At 48.7% G+C, this 20,990-nt stretch overlaps 1 protein-coding gene across 20 annotated transcripts in view; it reads right to left on the bottom strand.

Moving 5' to 3' along the window:
- Positions 1-20,990, bottom strand: part of Rim (Rab3 interacting molecule) — a 103,870-nt gene that overhangs the window by 21,922 nt on the left and 60,958 nt on the right. For 17 of the 20 annotated variants that reach the window (XM_076524742.1, XM_076524736.1, XM_076524745.1 and 14 more), the window contains 9 exons: positions 20,400-20,664; positions 17,876-18,130; positions 17,088-17,258; positions 10,394-10,423; positions 7,465-7,615; positions 6,335-6,501; positions 6,079-6,248; positions 5,178-5,415; positions 887-4,002 (listed from right to left, as the gene is read on the bottom strand). In XM_076524742.1, the coding sequence (XP_076380857.1) occupies positions 887-4,002; positions 5,178-5,415; positions 6,079-6,248; positions 6,335-6,501; positions 7,465-7,615; positions 10,394-10,423; positions 17,088-17,258; positions 17,876-18,130; positions 20,400-20,664 (4,563 nt within the window). The remainder of the gene's footprint in view (positions 1-886; positions 4,003-5,177; positions 5,416-6,078; positions 6,249-6,334; positions 6,502-7,464; positions 7,616-10,393; positions 10,424-17,087; positions 17,259-17,875; positions 18,131-20,399; positions 20,665-20,990) is intronic. The other 3 variants (XM_076524738.1, XM_076524733.1, XM_076524737.1) reach the window with 3 other exon arrangements.

A 20,990-nucleotide genomic window follows, 5' to 3' on the forward strand; every position in this document is an offset into this window, starting at 1 on the left:
TCAATTGTTATAGCAACACGTAGTAAATATATTATTGCAACGAAATATGGTTGATTACTTAGAGTGGTACATCTGCTGGCTTCTTGAGAATTGGTACAGTTAAAAATGCTATTGCAGACATTGCGTCAATAATTCCTCCTGACATCAACAAAACAGAGATCTCCGCGAGAAAGCTATTGATCTACAGATTAGATCGGCAACATCGGATTAGCATACTTGGACTAGTGTCATAGCTCTCTTGCAGAGAGTGGCAACGGCTCTCTCGTGGAGGGTAGCTGTTTCGCGGAGATTCATTGCTACTACAGTAATGTCTCCCTTACTGACGCTCAAGTTGTCCACAAAAATGGACAATTTTGGAAGAGGGGATACGATTGTCAACAACTATAAAAACGAGTCGCAAGGTTCGAATAATCGTATCTCCTCTTCCCAAATTGTCCATTTCTGTACACAACCTGAGCATCGGTAAGGGAGACTTTACCGTAATCGTGTAACCATTTGCTCTATTTCGAGATAGCAAATCATAAAACGCGCTCTATTGGATACCAACATTTTGTAGAAACCAACTGAAAATATCAACTACGATCTCCGTGAAACAGTTACTCTCCATAAGAAAGCAGTCGCTAGCTCCCTCGCGGAGACACGATGGTTCCGTGGGTCACTTTTGACCCGCGTTGCGAACGCTTCATCGGATTCGATCATCTCGTAAAAGCGAGCCGAAGACATCGACTAATCGGTGAAGCGACAACATCTCGACGGAAACCGTGATCTCCGCGAAAGGGCTAGCCTCCGCGAGATGGCTACCGGCAGCTCTCGCGAAACGAGTGCTCGGAGCCCAAGAGGACGCGTACGTAGCAGAGTATTTTGGCGAATGGGATCGTCGACTCACCAACTTTCTCGTCTGGCGGCGCGTCGGTGTTGCTGAGGCTTCTAGTGAACTGGTTCCGTTTGCCGTGCTCGTCGGCCTCGTTCTCGGCGCCCTGGCTTCTGGAGGTTTTCTCGTAGGAGCCCGACTGGACGGTGTACTCGCTGTTTTCGGGCATGGAGGAGGATCGTCGATCCCGCGGTTGGTCGTCGCCGCGCATATCGTCGCCGGCGGTATCGTGGTAGCCGTCGGTGCCGGTTTTTTTTCGCGATCGCCGCCGCAGGGACGATGACGGCGATGACGATGAGGCCGTCGCCGGCGTCGTCGTCGTGGCAGCCACGCCGTGTTGGCCCGGCCCGTCGGTGGTGTCGCGCGACGACGGTGGTTTGGTCGTGTTTCGTGAGGTGGTATCGTGGTGATCGACGGCCCGTGGGTGGTAGTTTTTAGCAGTGTCGGAGGTAGCGGTTTGGGAATCAAAGAGACTTGAATTAGCGTTACCGGGGCGGGGTGCTCGGTTACGGGGCCTACGCGGATCGCACGGGCCAAATCCGCAGTTCTCGCTGCACTGGCTCTCGCTCTCCATCGAGTACTCGTAGTACTCGAGGGTGTCGCTGATCGCTACGTTCCTCTTACTACCCTGCTGGTGTTGCTGACCCTGGTGGGCTTGCTGTGCTTGCTGGTGCTGTTGTTGCTGCCTCTTCTCGAGGAGCTCGAGATCCCTAGCCTCCGGGCAGCTGCTGTTTCGTCTACGGTACCTAGTGTGCCGCGACTCTAACGACGGCCGCCTCTCCTCCGGCCTGCTCCGCAGCGACCCGGACCTACCTAGCTCGGACGCCATCGCGATCTCCCGACACTCCGGACAACTACTCTTACGCCTACCGCGGTACGCCCTCAACGACTCGGACCTAGCTAGCTCGCACGTCTCCGGGTCGCAGATCTGTCCGTCACCGTAGTCGTATCTCGCGTCAACGTACCCGTCGCGTCCGGTCTCGTAGTACCTACCCCCATCGCTAACTACCATACCGGTCTCGTTCTTCTGTCGGAAACAGTCCGCGCACACGACCGTCTCCATCGAGCCGAACTCCTCGTCCGAGTCCAAGATGAAGTTCGTCGTTCTGTCCTCGTCTTTCCGCCGGTCGTAGTAACGAAGCTCCCTGGCCTCGGGACAACTACTGTTCCTTCGGCGACGGTACAACCGTTTCATCCTCTCCGCTCGCTCCGAGGAGCTGAGCTCCTCGTCGGAGCGGAGCACCGGCGACGATTCCGCGCGCTGCAGCATCATTCGTTTGCTCTCCGAGAAGCTCGGAACCACCAACGTGCCCTTGCTCGTGTCCCGATACGGGACGTTCTCGTAGACGCCAGCCTCCCTGCTCTCCCTTCTGCTGCGCCTTCGCCTGCGCCTAGGCAGCGTGTTGTCTTGGTAGTGATCGGCTCGCATGCTCTCGGGACCGCTGTGCGCTTGGTAATCGTACTCGTCCGCGGACCGGTAGCCGCAATAACCGTCCTGGAGGTAATCGTCCTCGACGTACTGCGACGTTCTCTTCTTCCTCGACCCGCTCCGTCTCCTGCGATCGTAATAGTCGTCGTCGTACATCTGCTCGTCCATCCTCGATGCTTGGACGTTGTCCTCGTAGCTGTACAATCTCTGATCGTAATCGTCCATCTTCCCTCTGTCCACGAACCCTTCGTCGTACTCGACGTCCCAGTCGTACCCGTCGTATCCGTTCTCCAGGTACGACTCGCTGCTCTTCGTTCGCCTGCGACCGCTCCTGCTCGTCCTCTGATCCTCGTACGAGTCCAGATCGGAGGCTACGTGGATCGGCGAGCAGCTGACCTCTCGGCCGTACGTGTCCGAGGAAGACAGCGCCTCGTCGATGCTACAGTATATATGATCGCTGGTAGGATCGCAGATACCGTCGTCCAGGTTCTTCGTTCGTTTCTCCGATATGTTCCTGGCGAACGTGGGATCGTGATCCTGGAACGTCGAGTCGATGTACTTCCTTTTAGCGGGGTCCTCTCTGCCGAGCACGTTCCTCAGACCCATCTGATCGTCGCTGCTGAACACATTGTCGAGATCGTATCGGTAGCCCTTCGCTCTGTTCAGGTCGATCGGCTTGCCGAAACGCGGCCTGTAGACCTGGGCGCCGCCGCAAACGAAGTCGGTGTCGTAACCGTAGAACGGTTTGTGGTCCTTGAGCATGTAATCGTAGTTCTTCTCCCGTTCCATCAGGCTGTTCGGCATCTTGTCGTCGCCGTTCGAGTCCAGGTACGATTTGCTCTGATCGCCGAGGGCCGGTATCTTGTCGCCGTATCCGGCGTCGCTGATCGACAGGTTCTTCTTGAGCTTTCTTCGGGCAGTGCGCAGGCTGTCGTCGCTGAATATGTTCCCGGATATGTTGTCGTACTCGAAGCTCTTCGCGCGCCGCGACAGCAGACCCCCGCGTATCCCGAAGCCGTACCGGTCCGCGTAGGTGTCGTGCAGCACGTCGTAATCGAAGCTCCTAGCCTTCGAGAACAAGAACGATCTACGCGGCCGCAAGCTAACGTCTAAGTTCCTAATGCCGGTGTCGTCCGTAAAATCGTGCATGCCTCTCGCGAGCAACTGGTGTCTAGCGACCTTCGCGACCGATCGGCCCGCTCGGTCCTGCCAGCTACGCGACCGTCTACGCGCGCCGGAGTCCAACAACAGGTATGGTGAGGAGTACCGGCCGCGGAACTTCTCGATGAGGCGATCGTTGAAGTCGACCTGGAGGCAATCCTCGACGTATATCTCCGGTATACGTTTCTTGGAGCTACCGGTTAGCTCCTCGGGCTTGAGCATGTAACCCTCGGAGACGCTGTACTCGCTGGTCTCCGGGCTGTAATATCTCAGCATGTTCTCGTCGACGGTCTGCGACCTCGTGAACGGCGTACGCATCTTTCTGTATAACGAGCGCACCACTGCGGACTTGCTCCGTACGAGGGGATGCGGGGTGGGATTGTGCTTGCTTGGGTTGTTGCTCCTGGGCTTGGTGGGATTGTTGTTCGGACAGTGACATTCGCTGCAGGGTACCCTAAGTCTGTGCCTGCGCCTATTGCGCCTAGGGGGCAGGGGCATAGGGGATATGACACCGGGTATTAAAACGTTTTTAACTGTCGGTCTGCAAACAATGTTTTTCATATAGAGTTTTTAGCGCATCCTGCGGTCACAGTAAAACGAGTACGTATTTTTGTGTTTTTTTTTTGTTTGTTTTATATCTAGCTTGTTTCTTTGTTTCTTTATGTATCTTTTTTTCATTGATTTTCAGCCCATTCTTCGTACATTTGCGTGTATAACAAGAGACAGCATATATATACACATCGGATACATGTATATATACGATTTTCTCATTTCTACACTTCAAAATGCAAAACGACTCTACTCGCACGTTCGCGATCGATCGAACGCGTTTCTCACTCACTTCTGTATTCTATATTTTTCCCGGATTTCTCGAGGTCCGAACATCGAACAGAATTTTGTGGCCTGCGAATTTTGAGCATTGTCACTCGCCGAACAATTTGAAAAAAAGAAATGCAGGTAATCTTTTCGTTTCGGTGGACAAAGCGCGACGCGATTCGATCAAGTCTCTCTCTCGGTGATCGTAACAAAAGGTGACGTGTTTCTCTTTTTTTTTCTTTTTCTTTTTTTTTTATCTTTTCAAACGTGGGTTACACCTAGCCGTTCGACCAACGCCACGCACTAATCCCTGCTCTGTTAGAATGGGACAGCATTAAATGGACATTGACACGGTGCATAGGAGGTGCATCATCTAGTCTCTAGAACAGATTTCAGAATCCTCGAAGAGAGCGCGCAAGGATCTGGGGATACCTATCAAGCAGGCGGTGGGGGATGGAATGAGAGTAGTGCTGCTACGGGGTGACATTTCATTCGGCAATGTCCATTTAATTCAGGGATTATCGTCGGTGAGAAGGTGAGCCATCAAATGTTCCATTCTGTGCGCCTGTGTTCATAGGAATTTACGTGCGCTCTCTCGGACAGTAACGACGATCCAATCGGGAATCTCTCGATCAATTTGGCTGGGTGTCTCGCGAGGCATTAATCGGATCGAGCGGCAACTCTCTTGTGAAAACAAAGAATGCGAATGGGGATAGAGGGGCGAGGGGGTGGAGTGAAGAACGCGTGCCACGTAGAAACGGTACAATGGATGGCTGTCTCCTCTAAAGGGTGAATTTCTTCTCTATGGAACTTGTTTTTGCTTTGTACACTGACTTCGAATAAATGCAAGGTCATCGACTCGAAAAATTATTTCACAAATAGACATCGATCTATACTCACATTAGTCCTCTGGTGGCACGTGGTCGCTCCGATTGCGTACTCAAGGCACTACTCGTCACGGACGCTATACTCTCCATATCGGAGTCACCGTGATCACCGAGTACGTCTTTCTCGGGACTCAAGTGTCCTTTACGAGTCCCGTGAATTCGGTAAGGATAGCCGTGCTGCAACGACAACGGATCGTAGCCCACCGAGGGCAGATCCGAGTCCGACAGTCCGGTATAGTGTCTCTCCCAACCTGCAAAAATGCGTAAACCCTCCGTCAAACAAGATTTCCCAAGGTCTTGTGAACGATATTAATTCATTCTTCTGGCAAATACACTTGCACCAAATTTCTAGTCCATTTTTCTAAGCTTTTAAATCTTCTAGAAGATTTAAGTTAAGTAACTCGTCAAGTATCAACGTCAATTCGTTCTTTTACGTTCGAATAAAATTCTGTTCTTTTTATCAAGTTCTGTTCTGTTATCTCATTTTCAATTTTCATTTTCCTCTAATAAATTATCGCAATCGTTGCATCTGGGCAACATTTCGTGGCGAATACTCGTAGAGAAGCGTTCCAGAAAATTGATCTAACAAGCTCCGATAACAAAACGTTCCACGAAGTTCCTCCAATCAATTTTTATCATAATTTCTAGACAAAGTAGCCAATGCTTCTAATAAACCTCTTGCTACAACATAAATCTTGCATCGCCACTGATACAATCAATCCGAAAGGCTGCAGCTGCGAGCTCTATTTTTCAGTCAGCCTTTCAACGGGGTTAATACCAAGAAGAATTTATGACGAGGCAAGGTAAAAACTATGAGGCGCGGCGTGCTCCATGAAGTATCCGGAGCAGAGGCAACGCAATACTTAGGCGACGATATAGCGTGGGCGGTAGTAAATTTTCGGAAATGGACTCACCTCCCATGCTCGAGCCGTACGTGTGCACCGGTCTGTTATGGTGCCTCATAAACGTGACTCTCTCTTGGAGGTCCTGGTCGACCCGTTCCTTGAGCATCGCCGGGATCATGGGCAACTGTCGTTTCTTCGGGGAGCCGGTGGGAGTGGCTGTCGCTGACCTCGAGGCGAATCTGTAATGCGGAAACGATAGCGGGCACAGACGACCTCTTTCGCAGTTCGATTCACGTGGCGGAGAGGCCCTGGCGATAACTCATACCTGGTCGATACGTAGCTGTGCGAATAGGGCATGGATCTGTGTTCCGGCGGAGACAGGGAGCGATGACCGGTGGGACTCTGAGACCTACCGCGGTACCGGAGGCTCGACGCGACCATAGGCGCTGCACTCTGCGACCTGTGGCTCATCATTCCTCGGTGAATATCGTCCTGGGAATCACAGAAACTTAGCAACACCGTCCCTCCACGGCCTGGACCGTGGCAAATCAATTAGGCTTCCGAGACCGTTCACCCCTTCGCGATCCAGTCCTTTCTTTTCGCTGCGCTGTGCTCCCTCGAAACTTTCGCTTATCGCGTCCCCTTTTCTTTCGACCCAACTTAATACTTTTAACTATGATTACTTTCAACACCGATGGCTGTGCACAAGTTTCAACAAAATTACGGTCATATTTATTCGATCGCGCAAGCTGAAAATTGTTCGTGACTGAACAATCTGCGGAATTTTCTGCCTTCTTTGCGAGAATCAGAACGCATGAAATTGTCACAAGGGTTGAATTTACTTAACTTGCTAACCGGGGAATTAACTACCGTACAACTCCAGTTACAGTGGGGACTTTTTCTTTCGCAGCGAGAAGTTATATTATCACGCTTCAAGTAATTAAAAAATCGCAGCAGCACAATTTGCAGCTCTTTCGAAGAAATGTACGGTATATAATCGGCAAAACGTGTTTCGATTAATTTACAGATGGTTTCAGCGTCAAAGAAGGACGTCCCTTGTCAGTAGACGATGATTGTTCAAACAATGACAGCCAAAGTTTACTGCATATAGAAAACGTTACAGTGGTGTTCGAAACTAAACTGTGCAGCTTGTACCACATGGTCGCGTTAAGTTTTAATAATATAACATTATTATTCTCCACATATGATTTCTAAAAATTTCCACGACGATAAAAGTTGTCATCCCATTGAAATATATCACGAAATATTTCGGTATACACTGTTAACGGGTTAACTGTGTCACCGAGAAACTTGTGCTCACGATATCAACGAAGAAGCACAATTTAAGTAGAATTGCTAAGATCAAACAAATGGGAAAATTCTGAGGTCTGAGACGCAAGGGTGAGCGATCTTCTCGGAAGCCAACGACAGATCGCGGCAGGTGCGACGACTCACCTTGCGATAGGGCTGGTAGCCCGAGATGGAGGCGGGTTGTTCGCGGATGGTGAGGGCGGGTCGTTTGCGACCCTGCGACAGCATGTCCCTGCGACTCCGGTGCTCCCCGTCGACGCACAGCTCGTTCTCCGGCGGGGGGCTAGAATGGTGGCTGCTCCGGCATGCGTTCATGGGGTTTTTTCGCCGATTAGTGATCGTCGTGTGGCTTACAGGTTAAATGGGGCGAGTGCTGTGATCTCGCGCTAGATTACAGAGTGCATGCGGCCAGGCTGGTTCTCATTGGCGATGCTCATATATAAATATATATAGATTTATATACATATACCGATGTACGCGTGTATGCAGATATATAATATATGGGTCAGACATGTCATGTTCGTGTACACCATATAATTACGCGCACAGAGCATATGTATGTATACATGTATACCAGAAATATATGTATATATATTTATAGTTACGAAATATGCAAAAAATTACTACGCTGCGTTGCTGATTCGTGTTCTTTCAGTTCAACAGACGAACGAACTCGGACAAAGCGGACAAACCAAGACAAGAGGATGCGAGTTTCTACTACGTTTGCCAGAATCAAAAACAATAAACTGTAGAACGGCCGACGGTCCCGCGGGGACCGATCACAGTCAACAAAATTCTCTCGCGCGAGCAAGCTCGTTCTTCCTTCAAAAATTAAACAAGTATTTACATCCTACTACGTTGGCGAGAGAGATGTATGTTATATGTATAAGTGGTTAAAACAGAGTGAGACACTAACTATTGACCCTTGGAACAATTGATTCCTTTCGTCGGACGAACGCGGCGGACGAAATTTGAACAATCTCTCTCTCTTTCTCTAGACAAAATATCAGCTTTCGCTCGATTCTTCTGCTTTAGAAGATCGAAGAACCACGGTTTCTGGTGGTGTTACTGTTCAATTTTCATCGATCACAGACCGAGCGTGCACAGACACACACATATATATAGAGATATATAGATATATATATAGAGAGAGGCACACGGGGAATGAATCATTTCCAACGGCAATACTTATTACCTCATTCCGCGGAGAACTGGTCGCAGACCGGTCTCGATATCTGCAAAGTGCAAAAATGCATAGATTCCTGCGATATGTCCGCGGCGAAGCTATCGTTACGATTTACTTGCCAATGAAGCCAGACCGGAGAAGGTTGGACCGTTCTCTCCCGATGGTGTCCTCCAACAATGGAAAGGACCGTTTCCGTTGCCAAGAAGCTGGCCAGAGAGAGAGAGAGCTGGTCCCCGCTGGAAAACAATGGGGGAGAGAAACGCGCGCGGACCGCGCGAGATCGTCCCGGAGCCAAAAACGCGTAAACGGGACAACCGTAACGTCGTGTTCGCGATCGGGAGTGAGAATGACCAAGAAAACGGAAGCTCGTAGACGGGGAGGGGAACCAGTTCGCCGTTTCATCCGGGTTCCTGGCAACGGAATCACCGACAACGCGCGCTGGTAAAGCGCGCCGAGCAAACGCGCAAAGTGAACTGGACGCTGCCCAAGACGGCACACAAGCCTCGAGAGACTCTGAAATGGAGCCACCCCGGCCGATGCATCGCGTTGCACTAAGCGTTTTAACTAGAAGCCATGTCCTCTCGCAAAAGTATCTACGTTCATATCGTCAAGAGAACCAAAAGAGAAACAGTAAACGTAAAAGAAACGTGGGAGGATGCAAGAAGCGATGACATGATGACGCCTACGTGTGCCTACGTGATCGGTGACCTACTGAATCTCTGCGCCCAGAACTACACCGTCACCGTCGTCGTCGTCGTCATCGTCGTCGTCGTCGTCGTCGTCGTTATCGTCGATTTCGCGCGCATCCGGTCTCTCTCTCTCTTTCTGGTTTCTTGCTAGCGCACCCGGCTCCCGACGAGAAACGACACTCTGCGCCGATCACACGGTCCCAGAACGTTCGTAACAGCCCGCAAACGGTTTCTTTGGGAGCTACAAGCGACGCCCTGGCGCGATGAGGGATGAAGGAGTTGGGAGACTATCGGTTAGGACGTTTTGATGAGCTGCAGCTGTGTGCCATTCGAATGCAAGGAGCTCATTTGCATGGAGTCAGAGACGACGGTCCGCTTCTCGAAATCGTTACATCGTAAATTGGATCGGTATCAAGGCAGAAGATCGACATCGAAAACAAATTCGAATGTCTGCGCAAGTTGAGAACATATCGTTGCTTTTACTGAAACTGGAGGATACATTCAATATCCTCAAGGTATGTTAAAACTGTAACAGTTTGTTATGGTATCGGTTTCGGTTCTTGAAGCGGTTATGGAGAACCGAGAAAGTCTCGTAACTGTTATAAAGTGTGTCGGGTTAGCATAACAGTTTTAGTCAGAACCGATGTACAATAGTTCGAAGCAGTTATTGTCAGACACTTTTCAATTCCTGCTAGTTTCTCAATTGGAGTGAAACGAAAGCTGAATAGATCGAGACATCTCAGGTAAAATGATCTTCCACGGACGTGCATGGAGTTCGTCAAAAATTCTATCAAAGTTTGCAGCGCATTAACGGGGACCGGGGATAGTGTGCACAAAAACCAGTCTCAGTTTCGTCGTTTCTCGTCGTCGGCGATGGCGCGCGGTTGCGCCGTCATTAAATCGTCGTTCGCGAGGCAACGCGGAGGAACGAAACGCGGTCGCCCCTTTGACGGACGGACGTTCACGCTTCTTTAGCGAGTCGTTCGCGCCGATCAGACCGGCGTGAGATCGCTTTCAACTTAAATAAGAAAGAACGACCTCGTGGGAGGTCTCTCTACGGGAAACCGCGCGCGGTCTGGCGATGGTCTACGCGCGGTACGCTATTTTATATAGTTAACCTAGCAGGTGAGAGGATGCAAGACTCGTGACTGCGTGATTCGTGAGAGAGGAGAGAAAATATAAGTTGTAATGGCCGTACCGCTTATAATTTGACGGCATATTATGAAACCTAAAAAATAAATAACAGAGCACACGATTACAAAATGAAACCAATGGAGAACGGCTGGCCGGCGGCGCCAGCGCGGTCTTCGATTATGCTCCATTTGCAACCGAATTCAAACGATCGCGAACGGTCGTCGTTAACGCGGAAATAAAACCGATAACGACGCGTTAAAATACCGCGGCGCGGGGATCAGCTCCGAAGAAAGTATAATGAATCGTTTCTAACGAGGGAAGGTAGAGAGATTAGTGAATCGTCTGGGTGACGCCCTTTTTTAATACATTCCGATACGTATCTGTTATACTCTATTTTAACTTTTGTGTGCTTTCATTAGAAATATAGGCTCGAAAAGCATATTTAATATAACGCTTAAAATTGTTAATTGTAATAGACGTTACGTATGTTTAATCAGTAGACTGCGGATGTTTATGCATTTATGGTATGTACGTATATTTTTAAAATGCAAGGAAACGAATAAATTAACAAGGTTCAATAGCAATCTTATTCTATTTTCGCACTGAGTGATTTTTATTTTACGAAGGAAATACTTCTTTAATTCGGTTTTGTAAGATATATGCAAATGAGAATTTGAATAAAGATCCGCAATCTAGCAATACGATTTTAAGGGGATAACAATTTACAGTATAATCGAAGAGAAACTATTTAGAAATAGAAAAGGGTAAATTTTCACGCAAAGAACAGGGCTAACAGCATGAAAAGCATGTTTAATCAAGTGGCTTGAAACTATTTTATCAATAAGTAATTTATGTGCGCAGTCAGACTTTAAGAAGAGAATTTATTAAAAAGTAATGGCTAAAATTGATGCAATTATAAAATAGGAATTTAATTAACTTTCAATAGAGGAGATAAATTGTAGAATCCTGCGTGCTAATTCCAATTGATGTCTACAATCTACCGATCAAACACTGCTATTTACAAAACAATTACAAATATCAGAGTGACCCAAAAAATTCTCAGCAACATAATACTGAAAGATACGTATCGAATGTTCTGTTAGATTGAAAATTGTGCTGGATATCGACACATTATTGGTCCTCCCTCGAGAGAAAAGCAGACAGGGCGACCGGTGAACGAAAGGAGAGTGATCTGATCGCGTCGCGGCCGCCGACTCTGCTCCCCGACAATGTATTTATTAATGTAACTAGTGAAACCCTTCCGGAAAATCTTGTTAAGCGATATTGAAGGTTATTAAATATCTGGACGCCTTTGCGGGCCGGCACCCGGACGTCGGGATGTATCAATTATTCCCGTTTTCTCGCGCCCGCGCGTGGAACAAAAGGGAGAGAGAACAGAAAAGAACGAAAGAAAGGGAGGGCTGGCAGAGAAGGTGGCGGGGGGCTGCGGTGGTGGTGAAAAAGAGAATCGGTCAGCTGGCACACGCAGATTGAGGCCAGATGGATTAATGAAGCACGCGGTCGTTCCGAATCGTTTCTACAGATTCTCGACGTCGAACGACAAACCGACCTCGAGGCGCGACGACACACAGTCTTTCTCGCTCTCACGTCCTCTCTCTCTCTCTCTCTCTTTCTCTTTCTTTCTCTTTCACGCGTCTCTCGTTCTATCTCTCACTCTCTTCCCCAAGCTCTCGTTCTCTGTTACTCGCGCGCGACTGCAAACGAACCGCGTCGATTTCACGCGACGAACGGGGAACGCTCGATGAAAAATTTAAAGCGAGCCGGATGACACAGGGGGCACGGTGGGTTATGTCAAGGGGGGCGGGGGATGGATTTCTCGCGGAAGTTTCGACCGTGCGATCCGCAACTTTTCCTCGGATTCGAGGCTGTGTCGTGCAATTTTCAACGAGCTCGGCAACTTTCAGATATTATTATTATTCGAGCACCCTCGAAACCGAAGAGGGTCGGAGATAAGGCGATTGATTACAAATGAAAGCGAGCGAGCGAGCGAGCGGCCTGCGAGAGCTGCGTCTCTTCTCCCTTCTTTCCCGTTCCGAACCACTCTTCCTCTTTCTCCCTCTCTCTCTCTCTCTCTCTCTCTTTCTCTCTCTCTCTTTTTCTCGGTCTCTTTCCCTGCTCTCCATTCTTCGGCCGGCAATCGCATTACTTTCCTAGGGAAGAAGCGACTAGAAAACCCTCTCGAGAGGCGAAGCTTGAATTCAGAGCATCATCCGCGGAATAAATTTACAAAGGTTCGACCAATTAGACCTGGAAATGGTAACCGAAAGGGCGGGGGCACGGCGAGGAGAGAAGGCGGCCGGGACGCTGGGCAGGAGGATCCCTCTCGTCTTCGGCGTTCCCTGCGTTCTCGGGTGGTAGTGGTAGCCTCGTGCACCTTGCATCCTCGCCCGCTATCGTTCGCCCCTCTGCCCCTCTGCATTCGAGTCACGAGTAATCCAGATGCATCGGGACTCCGTGATCACCGGCGAACACCTTTCTCCTCGTTGTTGCTGTTCCCTCCACGAGCTCGAGACGATCCCCCGGTCTCGTCGCCGTGTACCACCCAGCACCGATTTTACCCGGAAATTTCACCCCGGAATCACGAAACCGCTCGCGTACTTCCACGTACGGTATATCCCCGGATCGTTGTCCTGGATCGCTCTTCTGGATCACCGTGCTGGATCGGCGATCGCGGATGCGTCCGATGGGTCCGGACTAATTCTTGATTTCTAGAGACTCGATTAACCCGTCACGGGAACGTGACCGACGGCTGGGAAAGATGCACCGGAACACACCGTCACGGAATCCGAGGGAATTGCACGAACCGCACGAAACTGCACCGTCGCGCAAATGATAAAAACTTTATTAACCGTTGCACTCGGCCCGAATTTGTTTAGACACGTTGCACGTCGCAGTAACCGCCGTTCGCGGCCGACCCATCCGGTTGTTTTCTCTTTGATTTTCCGTTTTTATCCTCCGGTTTTCTCTTTGTGCTCTGCTCTTCCACCGGTCACGTAGAGAGCCTCGCTCTCTCTCGCGCGCGCTCTCTCTTTCTCTCTTTCTCGATTCCTCCCCTTCACGTCACTCTTTGCCGGTGTTTCTTTTTTGTTTTGTTTTCTTCGGCTGTTTTTTTTTATCGCATCCGCGACGCGGAAAATAAAGGATCAGAAGGCTCGGCGGAAAGCACTTTGCACTCACAAATAACGATCGGACGTCATCGTTGGAATATTAATATGGATACGGGTTCAGGGGCTGGCTTCCGCAGCCAGCGGTGGTTGCAGGCCAACTGGCATGTCAATTGGCTTGTTGCCCAGTTTTATAACTTGGCTCTCGGCCTCCTCTCCTCTCCTCACCCCTGGTTCCTCTTTCACTCCCTGTCTCTCTGCCTCCCTTTCTCTCAGTCTCTCTTGCGCTCTTTCTCTCTCTCTCTCTCTCTCGCCTTCTCTCGCTCTCTAATTCTCTTTCCCGACCGCCACTCCGTTATTCTCCACCCTTGTTCGTCGCCGTGTCTCTCTCGCGACGCTGTGATCATCGACGGCCTTACGTCACGGTAACGTCGCCCTCCGTGCGGAAGACAAAAAGCTCGACCACCTTTTGCAATCTTCGTGAGCCCGCAATCGGCACCGTTCGAGCCCCGGGTAATTAAAAAAGCCGATGCCTACGATCAAATTGCTCGAAACGAACGGCCGGAGCACTTTGCCGGTGAAATTCGGGGGAAGAATGTAAACTGTGTTCTGCCGACGGAGATTTTTCGTATGTCCGGCCAATCGTGGCATGATCTACTCGTGGCAACGAATTTGATTTTCTTGATGCATTTCAGAGATGATGAAAGTTTGGAGATACACGAGAGAGAGAGAGAGAAAAGTCGGAAGGATCGATCTTAGGAATTAAGGTAAGAATTCAATGATTCCTAATGAACTGTCTTGATCTGTATACCTGATCTGCGAAAGGACAATTTGCCGAGCTGTGAAATTTAGTCTCTACATAGACTGAAATAAATGTCTAAACCCTTTCACAAGTGAAAGGCCAGAAAAATTGGACAACATTTTTCAGACGAATATTCTTGATCTTCGTGTCTGACCGATGGTAGTGAAATCCACTGAGGCACGAGCCATGGAATGTCTCCAGCTATCAGAATCGTGAAATGATGGAACTTCTCGCATTTTCTCGGGGAGAAAAGATCATTTTTCGAGGCTGAAATAAATGTCCAAGTCGATTCCGAAGAAAAATAAAGAAGATCACAGAGAAAAATCAATGCTGTTACGTATTTGTCTGACCAGCGCTGGTATGACTTACTGAAAGTCGAAGTGTGTACACTGCTGTGTAGAAAAAGTGACGAGATGAACAGAATTTGACCGACTTTTAACTGTCCGCCTGATCATTAGACTGCGGATCTTTATGCAAAATAAGAAGTTGCAGCATCAATTGCAAGATGTACTTTAATAAGTCTAATACATTAGTTGGTCTCTTTTAATCTCTTCGCTGTTTTAGATTGCTCCTGCTCATTTCTTGCCATAAATGCATAAAATTCACAGTCTTCTGAACATCGACGGTATAATCTGTCGAGGTTTCAGACGAATTCTATTTTCAGCCTAGAGGAAAAGTGGGGAGAACTTTATAGCAGACTGAAGGCCCTTTTCACAGGGGAATAATAGAAGTTTGCGGCAAAGGTGAACGGTCCGCTGGAACCAGTGATTTTTAGCTCGCCGTCCGATCAGTGACGGTGAAATCTACTGACGTCTGAGTCGTCAGCCTGGAAGCCGACGAGATGACGAAACTTTGAGGGCGTTCACAAGGCCCGCCGATGAAGGATTAAGTGTCACCGTGGACAGGCAAGTGGTCGAGTCGCAAGCCACGGGACCGGATCACCGGTTCCACGCAAAAAGCCAAGCCGATGAGCGACGTGGGTCGATCGATCGATCGCGACCGTCGGACAGAAGGCAGCGCGCTCGTGCCTCCTCAATGAGGCGGAATCGAATCAATGATGCAGGAAAGACGCATGGAGAAACATTTCACCGGACGGGGGTCGCCGCGGTGGGACGAATCCCGGATAATCTCGAACAGGCGGCGCGTCGCCTCGCGTCGCGACGCCCCCGTTGTTATTGACGATTAAGACCGCGTCGCACGCTACCGAGAGCGCGAGAGCACCATTACGACGACAGTTACGATGCCGGTTACGGGCCCTGTAAACGGGATCTTAAGCCCGGAATAGTAACGCGACCAGATTAGTAACACGAGTCCCATTCGCCAAGGACACCGGTACGCTGCACCCGCGGTTAAGTGCCATTAATTCCGGAGAAACGGCAACCGTGAACCTCGCACGACACAGCTTCGCACTTACACGACAAATTCTTCGGCCCGGCCCGGCCCGACCCGGTCCGGTTCCACGTGGATCGCTGGTTAATTTCGCGAATGCCACGTGCGGACCTGGAGGCACGCTAACGAACGTGAATCTGCGACCGCTCCTCTCATTTCAACAAACAGCCTGTCGACTGTGTTTCATCGAAATGTTGCCACTCTGTTTCTGTCTGTATTTTTATAGATTTACATGGTTAGCTTAATTTTTCCAGTTAGCGTTGCGGTGTGTCACGGAAGAAAAGAAGAGAAACAATTTATCTGTGTGGTAACTACAAAGTAGCTTTGTGTACTGACCACTTCGAATAACAACGTAGTAAACAGTTGATGATTATGTTTCTTTCTTCATCGCGATGCACGTCGGTTAAGAGGGCAGTTTTTAAGAAATTCTATTTCTTCGAATTCTATCTGTCACAAAGGGAACCGATTCTTTTGTTATCCTCGATAGAAGTGGTTAGCGAGAAACGAGAATATCGCGAAGTCTTGGAACACCCGGGTCAGGATGTTCCCAGCCATTAAATTCAAAGAGCAATCGTGTCATCGCTAAGAGTCTCAAAGGTCAACGATTATGTGCATAATTTTGTTTGTCCTCTAGACCTGCGGTTAGTATTTCTAGGGCTACATCGCCTCTCCATTCAGATCAATAACAAGTAAGGAGTGGGTCAAATCTAATAAGATGCAAACCTCAATGAAAGCCCAATAAATATCTTATCCGCGACCAAATAAGATTTCCGCGATGAACTTACTCAATTCTTGAAAAGTTTACTGCGACTGTATCCACGTCCAAATAAAGACCTCGATCTTGAAATGATCGGTCAAATGAAATTCCCGAGCCTCGCAAAGTTACCAATCGCGACTGTGTGAACTGTGACTAAACGAAATCTCCGAACCTTGTCGATAGATCGCTCACTGTAACCGGACAGACTATTTTTAATCTAAATTGCAAAAGCAATCTGTATCGTTGCAAAGATCCGCGACCATTGGTATCGGCTACCATCGGTAGAATAAAAGCGACCAACGGTCCGAGGTGAGCGTGATCGCGAGGATCGGGCGTCAGACTTACGTTTGATAGCGAGCCTAACTCCATTTGCTTGTCGTAGGAAGGGGTTGGTAGGGCTTGGCGTGGCGTCGCGTACTCGAAGCGAAAGACGAAGCGGATCTCGTTAGCCGTTCTCGTCGGCCTGGGACGTTCTTTGTCCGTGGGGGATATTCGCGGCGCATCGGCCGCGAAAATAGCACGCTCTCCAACCCGAGCGATCTATATACCGTATATCGTTCGGCTTTTGGGGGCGTGTGGTTCGAAGGTTTTCAGGGTAGAAGGGCGAGGGAGAGGGTGGTGGTGGTGGTGGTGGTCTGGATGGAACGGAACGCGACGTAGAGAGATTTCGAAGGATGGCTCTTACCTGGAGGAACTGCCGACACTGCTTATACTGGTACCGTCAGCTGTTCTCCTTTGCTCCCTGGAGACGTCGCAGTCGGAAGTGTCGGAGTCGCTGAGCCGCGACGTCGTCGACGGTGGACTGCGATGCCGGTCCGCCACCGTTATCACCACGTCATCGGGCTCCTGATAGAATCTGTGTAACGCGAAATTTAGATCTCTCACGCTACCGCTCATCTCTAGCCTTAGGAGAAAAAGAATCGGCCGATCGGATTCAGAGTACCGGTGTTCACCGAGTTCCCGGAGATCCCGAGAAGATCCTCAGATTGAATCCATTGGGAATCGCGTGTCGACAGATTCCTTCTCCCCAAGCCTAATCGTTCGAGAACGACTTGCCGCCTACGCTCTAGCCTCTCTCTCACTCTCTCTCTCTTTCTTTCCCTCCCCCTCTGTCTCTCTCTCTCCCTCTCTCTCTCTCTCTCTCTCTCTCTCGCTCGCTCGCTGTATTTAAATATGTATATAGATATATTTATAGATTTACATATATATATACATATCTATATACATATCTTTATTTCCCTTTCTCTCTCTCTCTGAAAAAGCTCTAGGCGAGTCGGTAAGTTTTTAGCGTTCATTCAGGCGGCTAACAAGCGCAGAGAGTGTTCGTCAATCACCAATCCTTCTAGTTCTCATTCTAGGTTGCTTCGACAGGCAGACATGATTTGCATAACAGCGACCGTGTTTTCTCATACCAAAGCCATGAAGAAATGAAGAAACACCCTAATCTACGCCCCATCGCCGGCAGCCACATACCCATGTACATGCCAGTGCTCCCCGTGGTTGATCAGAGGGAGCCATTCCAGCTCCTCGTCCAGCCGAGACGTTCCCAGCTCCAGGACAGCCTCGCCGAGGAAGTCGTTCGTGTCGTAGTTACGATAGTCCCAGACCGTGATCTCCAGCGCCCGTTTTCTCAACTCCGTGCTCCTGATCCCGTTGTAGACGAACGTCTGGTCCCACCGCGGGTCGTTCGTGTTCGCCACCGTTCGCGTCCGTCTCTTCGACTTCTCGCTGCGGACCGACAAACAACCGACCGGACGCAACACGTTAGCTATCTCCAAACATTCGGCGCATATTAATCCATTTGCATCGGGGCAATCGGTAATCAATAGGGAGATATCAACTTGGAACATTCTGCTTCGAGATGCAAATGGGTTAAAGGGGTAAGCAAACAAGAACTCTTTCGGCCTCTCGTTTGCAATTTCTGTATGTTTGTGTGTACGTGTGTGTGTGTAGAATACTGTGATAGGTAGATTATGGATTTTATGCGTTCACGGTAAAGATAAGTAGGCGAAATAGAAAATTATGAAGACATAAGAAGAATTTTTATAATAGCATAATATAATAATTTTTATAATACTATATTTTAGATTTATAAAACAGAAAGAAACAATTTATCTTATTTCACTTCTGTTTCTTGCAATCGTCTTGGAAAATGTATTTTGCATAAATATCCGCAGTATAGCTGCTGATTTTATGCATTTGTGGTTAAAATGTGGATTTTGTACATTCGTGACGGAACGAGTTGGTGTATTTTAAGACTGCAGTCAAATTGACAGAATTTCAAATTTTTCCTTGCAGTTGATGCAGATATTTTCCAAAAAGTGGAGGCATCAGAATTCGCGAACACTGTAACGTTAACATTATCTTATCAAAATTACTATGGAAATCAACTACGGTCATTTCCGATTTAAGCTTGAACCCGCGAATGTCTACTGTGATACGTTGTCTTCGCTTGATTTTAATGATCAGAAAAATCAATCGCGAACGCGCACCGGAGTTAAGCCCGAAACTACGCGATGCGTAGAGTTTGAAGGAGAAAAAATTGATTTTTCGAAGACGGTGGAACGGAGCTGCCTCCTTAGCGTCGCGAATGCAACGATAGCCGTTCGCGATCGATGCCGACCATTAAGCGGAGAGTATTCGTCAGGGAGAGGAGGGCGACGGCAAATAAAACCAGGAGCCAGCGACGAGATTGTTGGCAGCCTGGCCAAACTCGACGGCTATCTCTTGGCTCGCGAACTGCTCTTCGGGAAATGATTAATCTTAAGGGAAGACAGGTTTAACTTCGACATCGTCGCGGTCGGGATATCTCTTACGAGCGGCTAACGTGTGTGTCTATGTGAAAGAAAGCGTAGTCGCGCGACGCGAGCTTCCGTTTTCGTCGCGTCTACGGTCTGGGGCTCGTCTCCGACGATTCGAATTGATACGACGCGACGAAACACCGAGAAATTCTTGGCGCTCGGCGCTCATAAAACCGGTGGGCGGAACGGGTTATCGATTACGCGGTGAGTCACTGGATTTTATTTTTAAAGAACAGGGGAGACTGGTTTGCGGAATTTACTGGAACCCTTGGAAATGGTTCTGGGGAACTTGCGTTTCATACTCTATGTAGATCGTATTATAACGAAAGCTTCGGCGAGCTGACACGTATACTTTGATTGTAGTTGGAAAATTTGAAACGGGAAGCATTAAGATTAAGTAAGCTCTGCAAATTGTTATTCACGTTTTAGGGATAATGAATTCTCTGTCTTCCATGAAGATATTTTGATCGTAAAATATACAATAAGAGATCACCTACAGGTACATTAGACTGATGATAAAACGACCAAGCTAATTGTTTGTCTAACCGTTCATGTTGGAAGGCACAAAATTCTCAGACTAAACAAAATAGTCAGAGATCGTTCAGATCTTTCCTAGCGACGTGAAAAATCGTTTAATTATTTCATAACGTTCTTATGCGAAATTGTAAAAGAATTTGTCTTCAAAGAACATGAGAAATGATGTCACAAGGAATCATCGATTTGGGACAACTGTCACCTAACGAGGAGCATTATCCGACTTCAAATAAAATCGCACAGTGATCGCAAAAATGTAAATCATAGATATCAGCGGCGGTCGGAGCTTGGGAAGTGAACAAAGATGGGAAGAAGAAAAATGATGGAAACGATAATAGATTAATGACAGGAAAGAGAATGTTCCTTCCTACAGTAATGTCTCCCTTACTGACGCTTAGATTTTGCACAAGAATGGTCAATTTGGGTAGAGGAAATACGATTATTCGAGCATTGCAGTTCGTTTTTATAGTTGTTGGCAATTCGTAACTATAAAAATGAACCGCAAGGATCGAATAATTGTATCTTCTCTACATAAATTTTCCATTTTTGTAGACAATCTGAGCGTCAATTAGAGAGACATTACTGCAGTTCCATTGCTAAATCGTCTGCCCGCCGTACCACGTATGAAAGAACGAAAGAAAATCTGTTGTTAGGTCACTCACCTCTTGTCCGGAAGGAGGAAGATCTTGGCGTAAGGGTTCCTGGGCTGTCCGTTGTTCCTGGGCATGAGCCCGACGGCGCAGATCAAGGTGACGATCAGCTGGAGCCCGACAGGATCAAAGCCCACCTTCACCTGGAGGCTGCCGCCGACGTTCGCGTTCCCGGTGGCGTGCCTAAGGTGTCTGGCTCGACCCTGGCTGTGCAGATCCGGCGAGCCGGGCGAGGTCACTAAAACCGAAGGTTTCTCGCGCCTCGCGTCGTATAACTCTGCAAGTGATCGTTCAGTGCCGTATAGACTTTAGACTCTCTTGGGTAATCTGCGAGTCTTCGGACGTTTGTGTCTGTGTGTTTGTATATATGTGGGCGTGTGTGTCGGTGTGTGGGCGAGGGTCTACGTGAAAAAGTTGGGTATGTGCACGACGATCCCGTCGCAAGGGGTACACATCGGGGACACAACGTTTCCAAAAAACGAACGAACTCGCTTAATTACGGGGTCGAACAGCCTTCGATCAATATTCTCGGGGTTCCAAAAAGCTTGCTGGGGTACACGCTAGCCTGGATGTCGGAGATTTTTTGAGTGGTTATCTTGTTTC

The sequence above is a fragment of the Megalopta genalis genome, chromosome 10 (assembly GCF_051020955.1).
Source record: "Megalopta genalis isolate 19385.01 chromosome 10, iyMegGena1_principal, whole genome shotgun sequence".
NCBI lineage: Eukaryota > Metazoa > Arthropoda > Insecta > Hymenoptera > Halictidae > Megalopta > Megalopta genalis.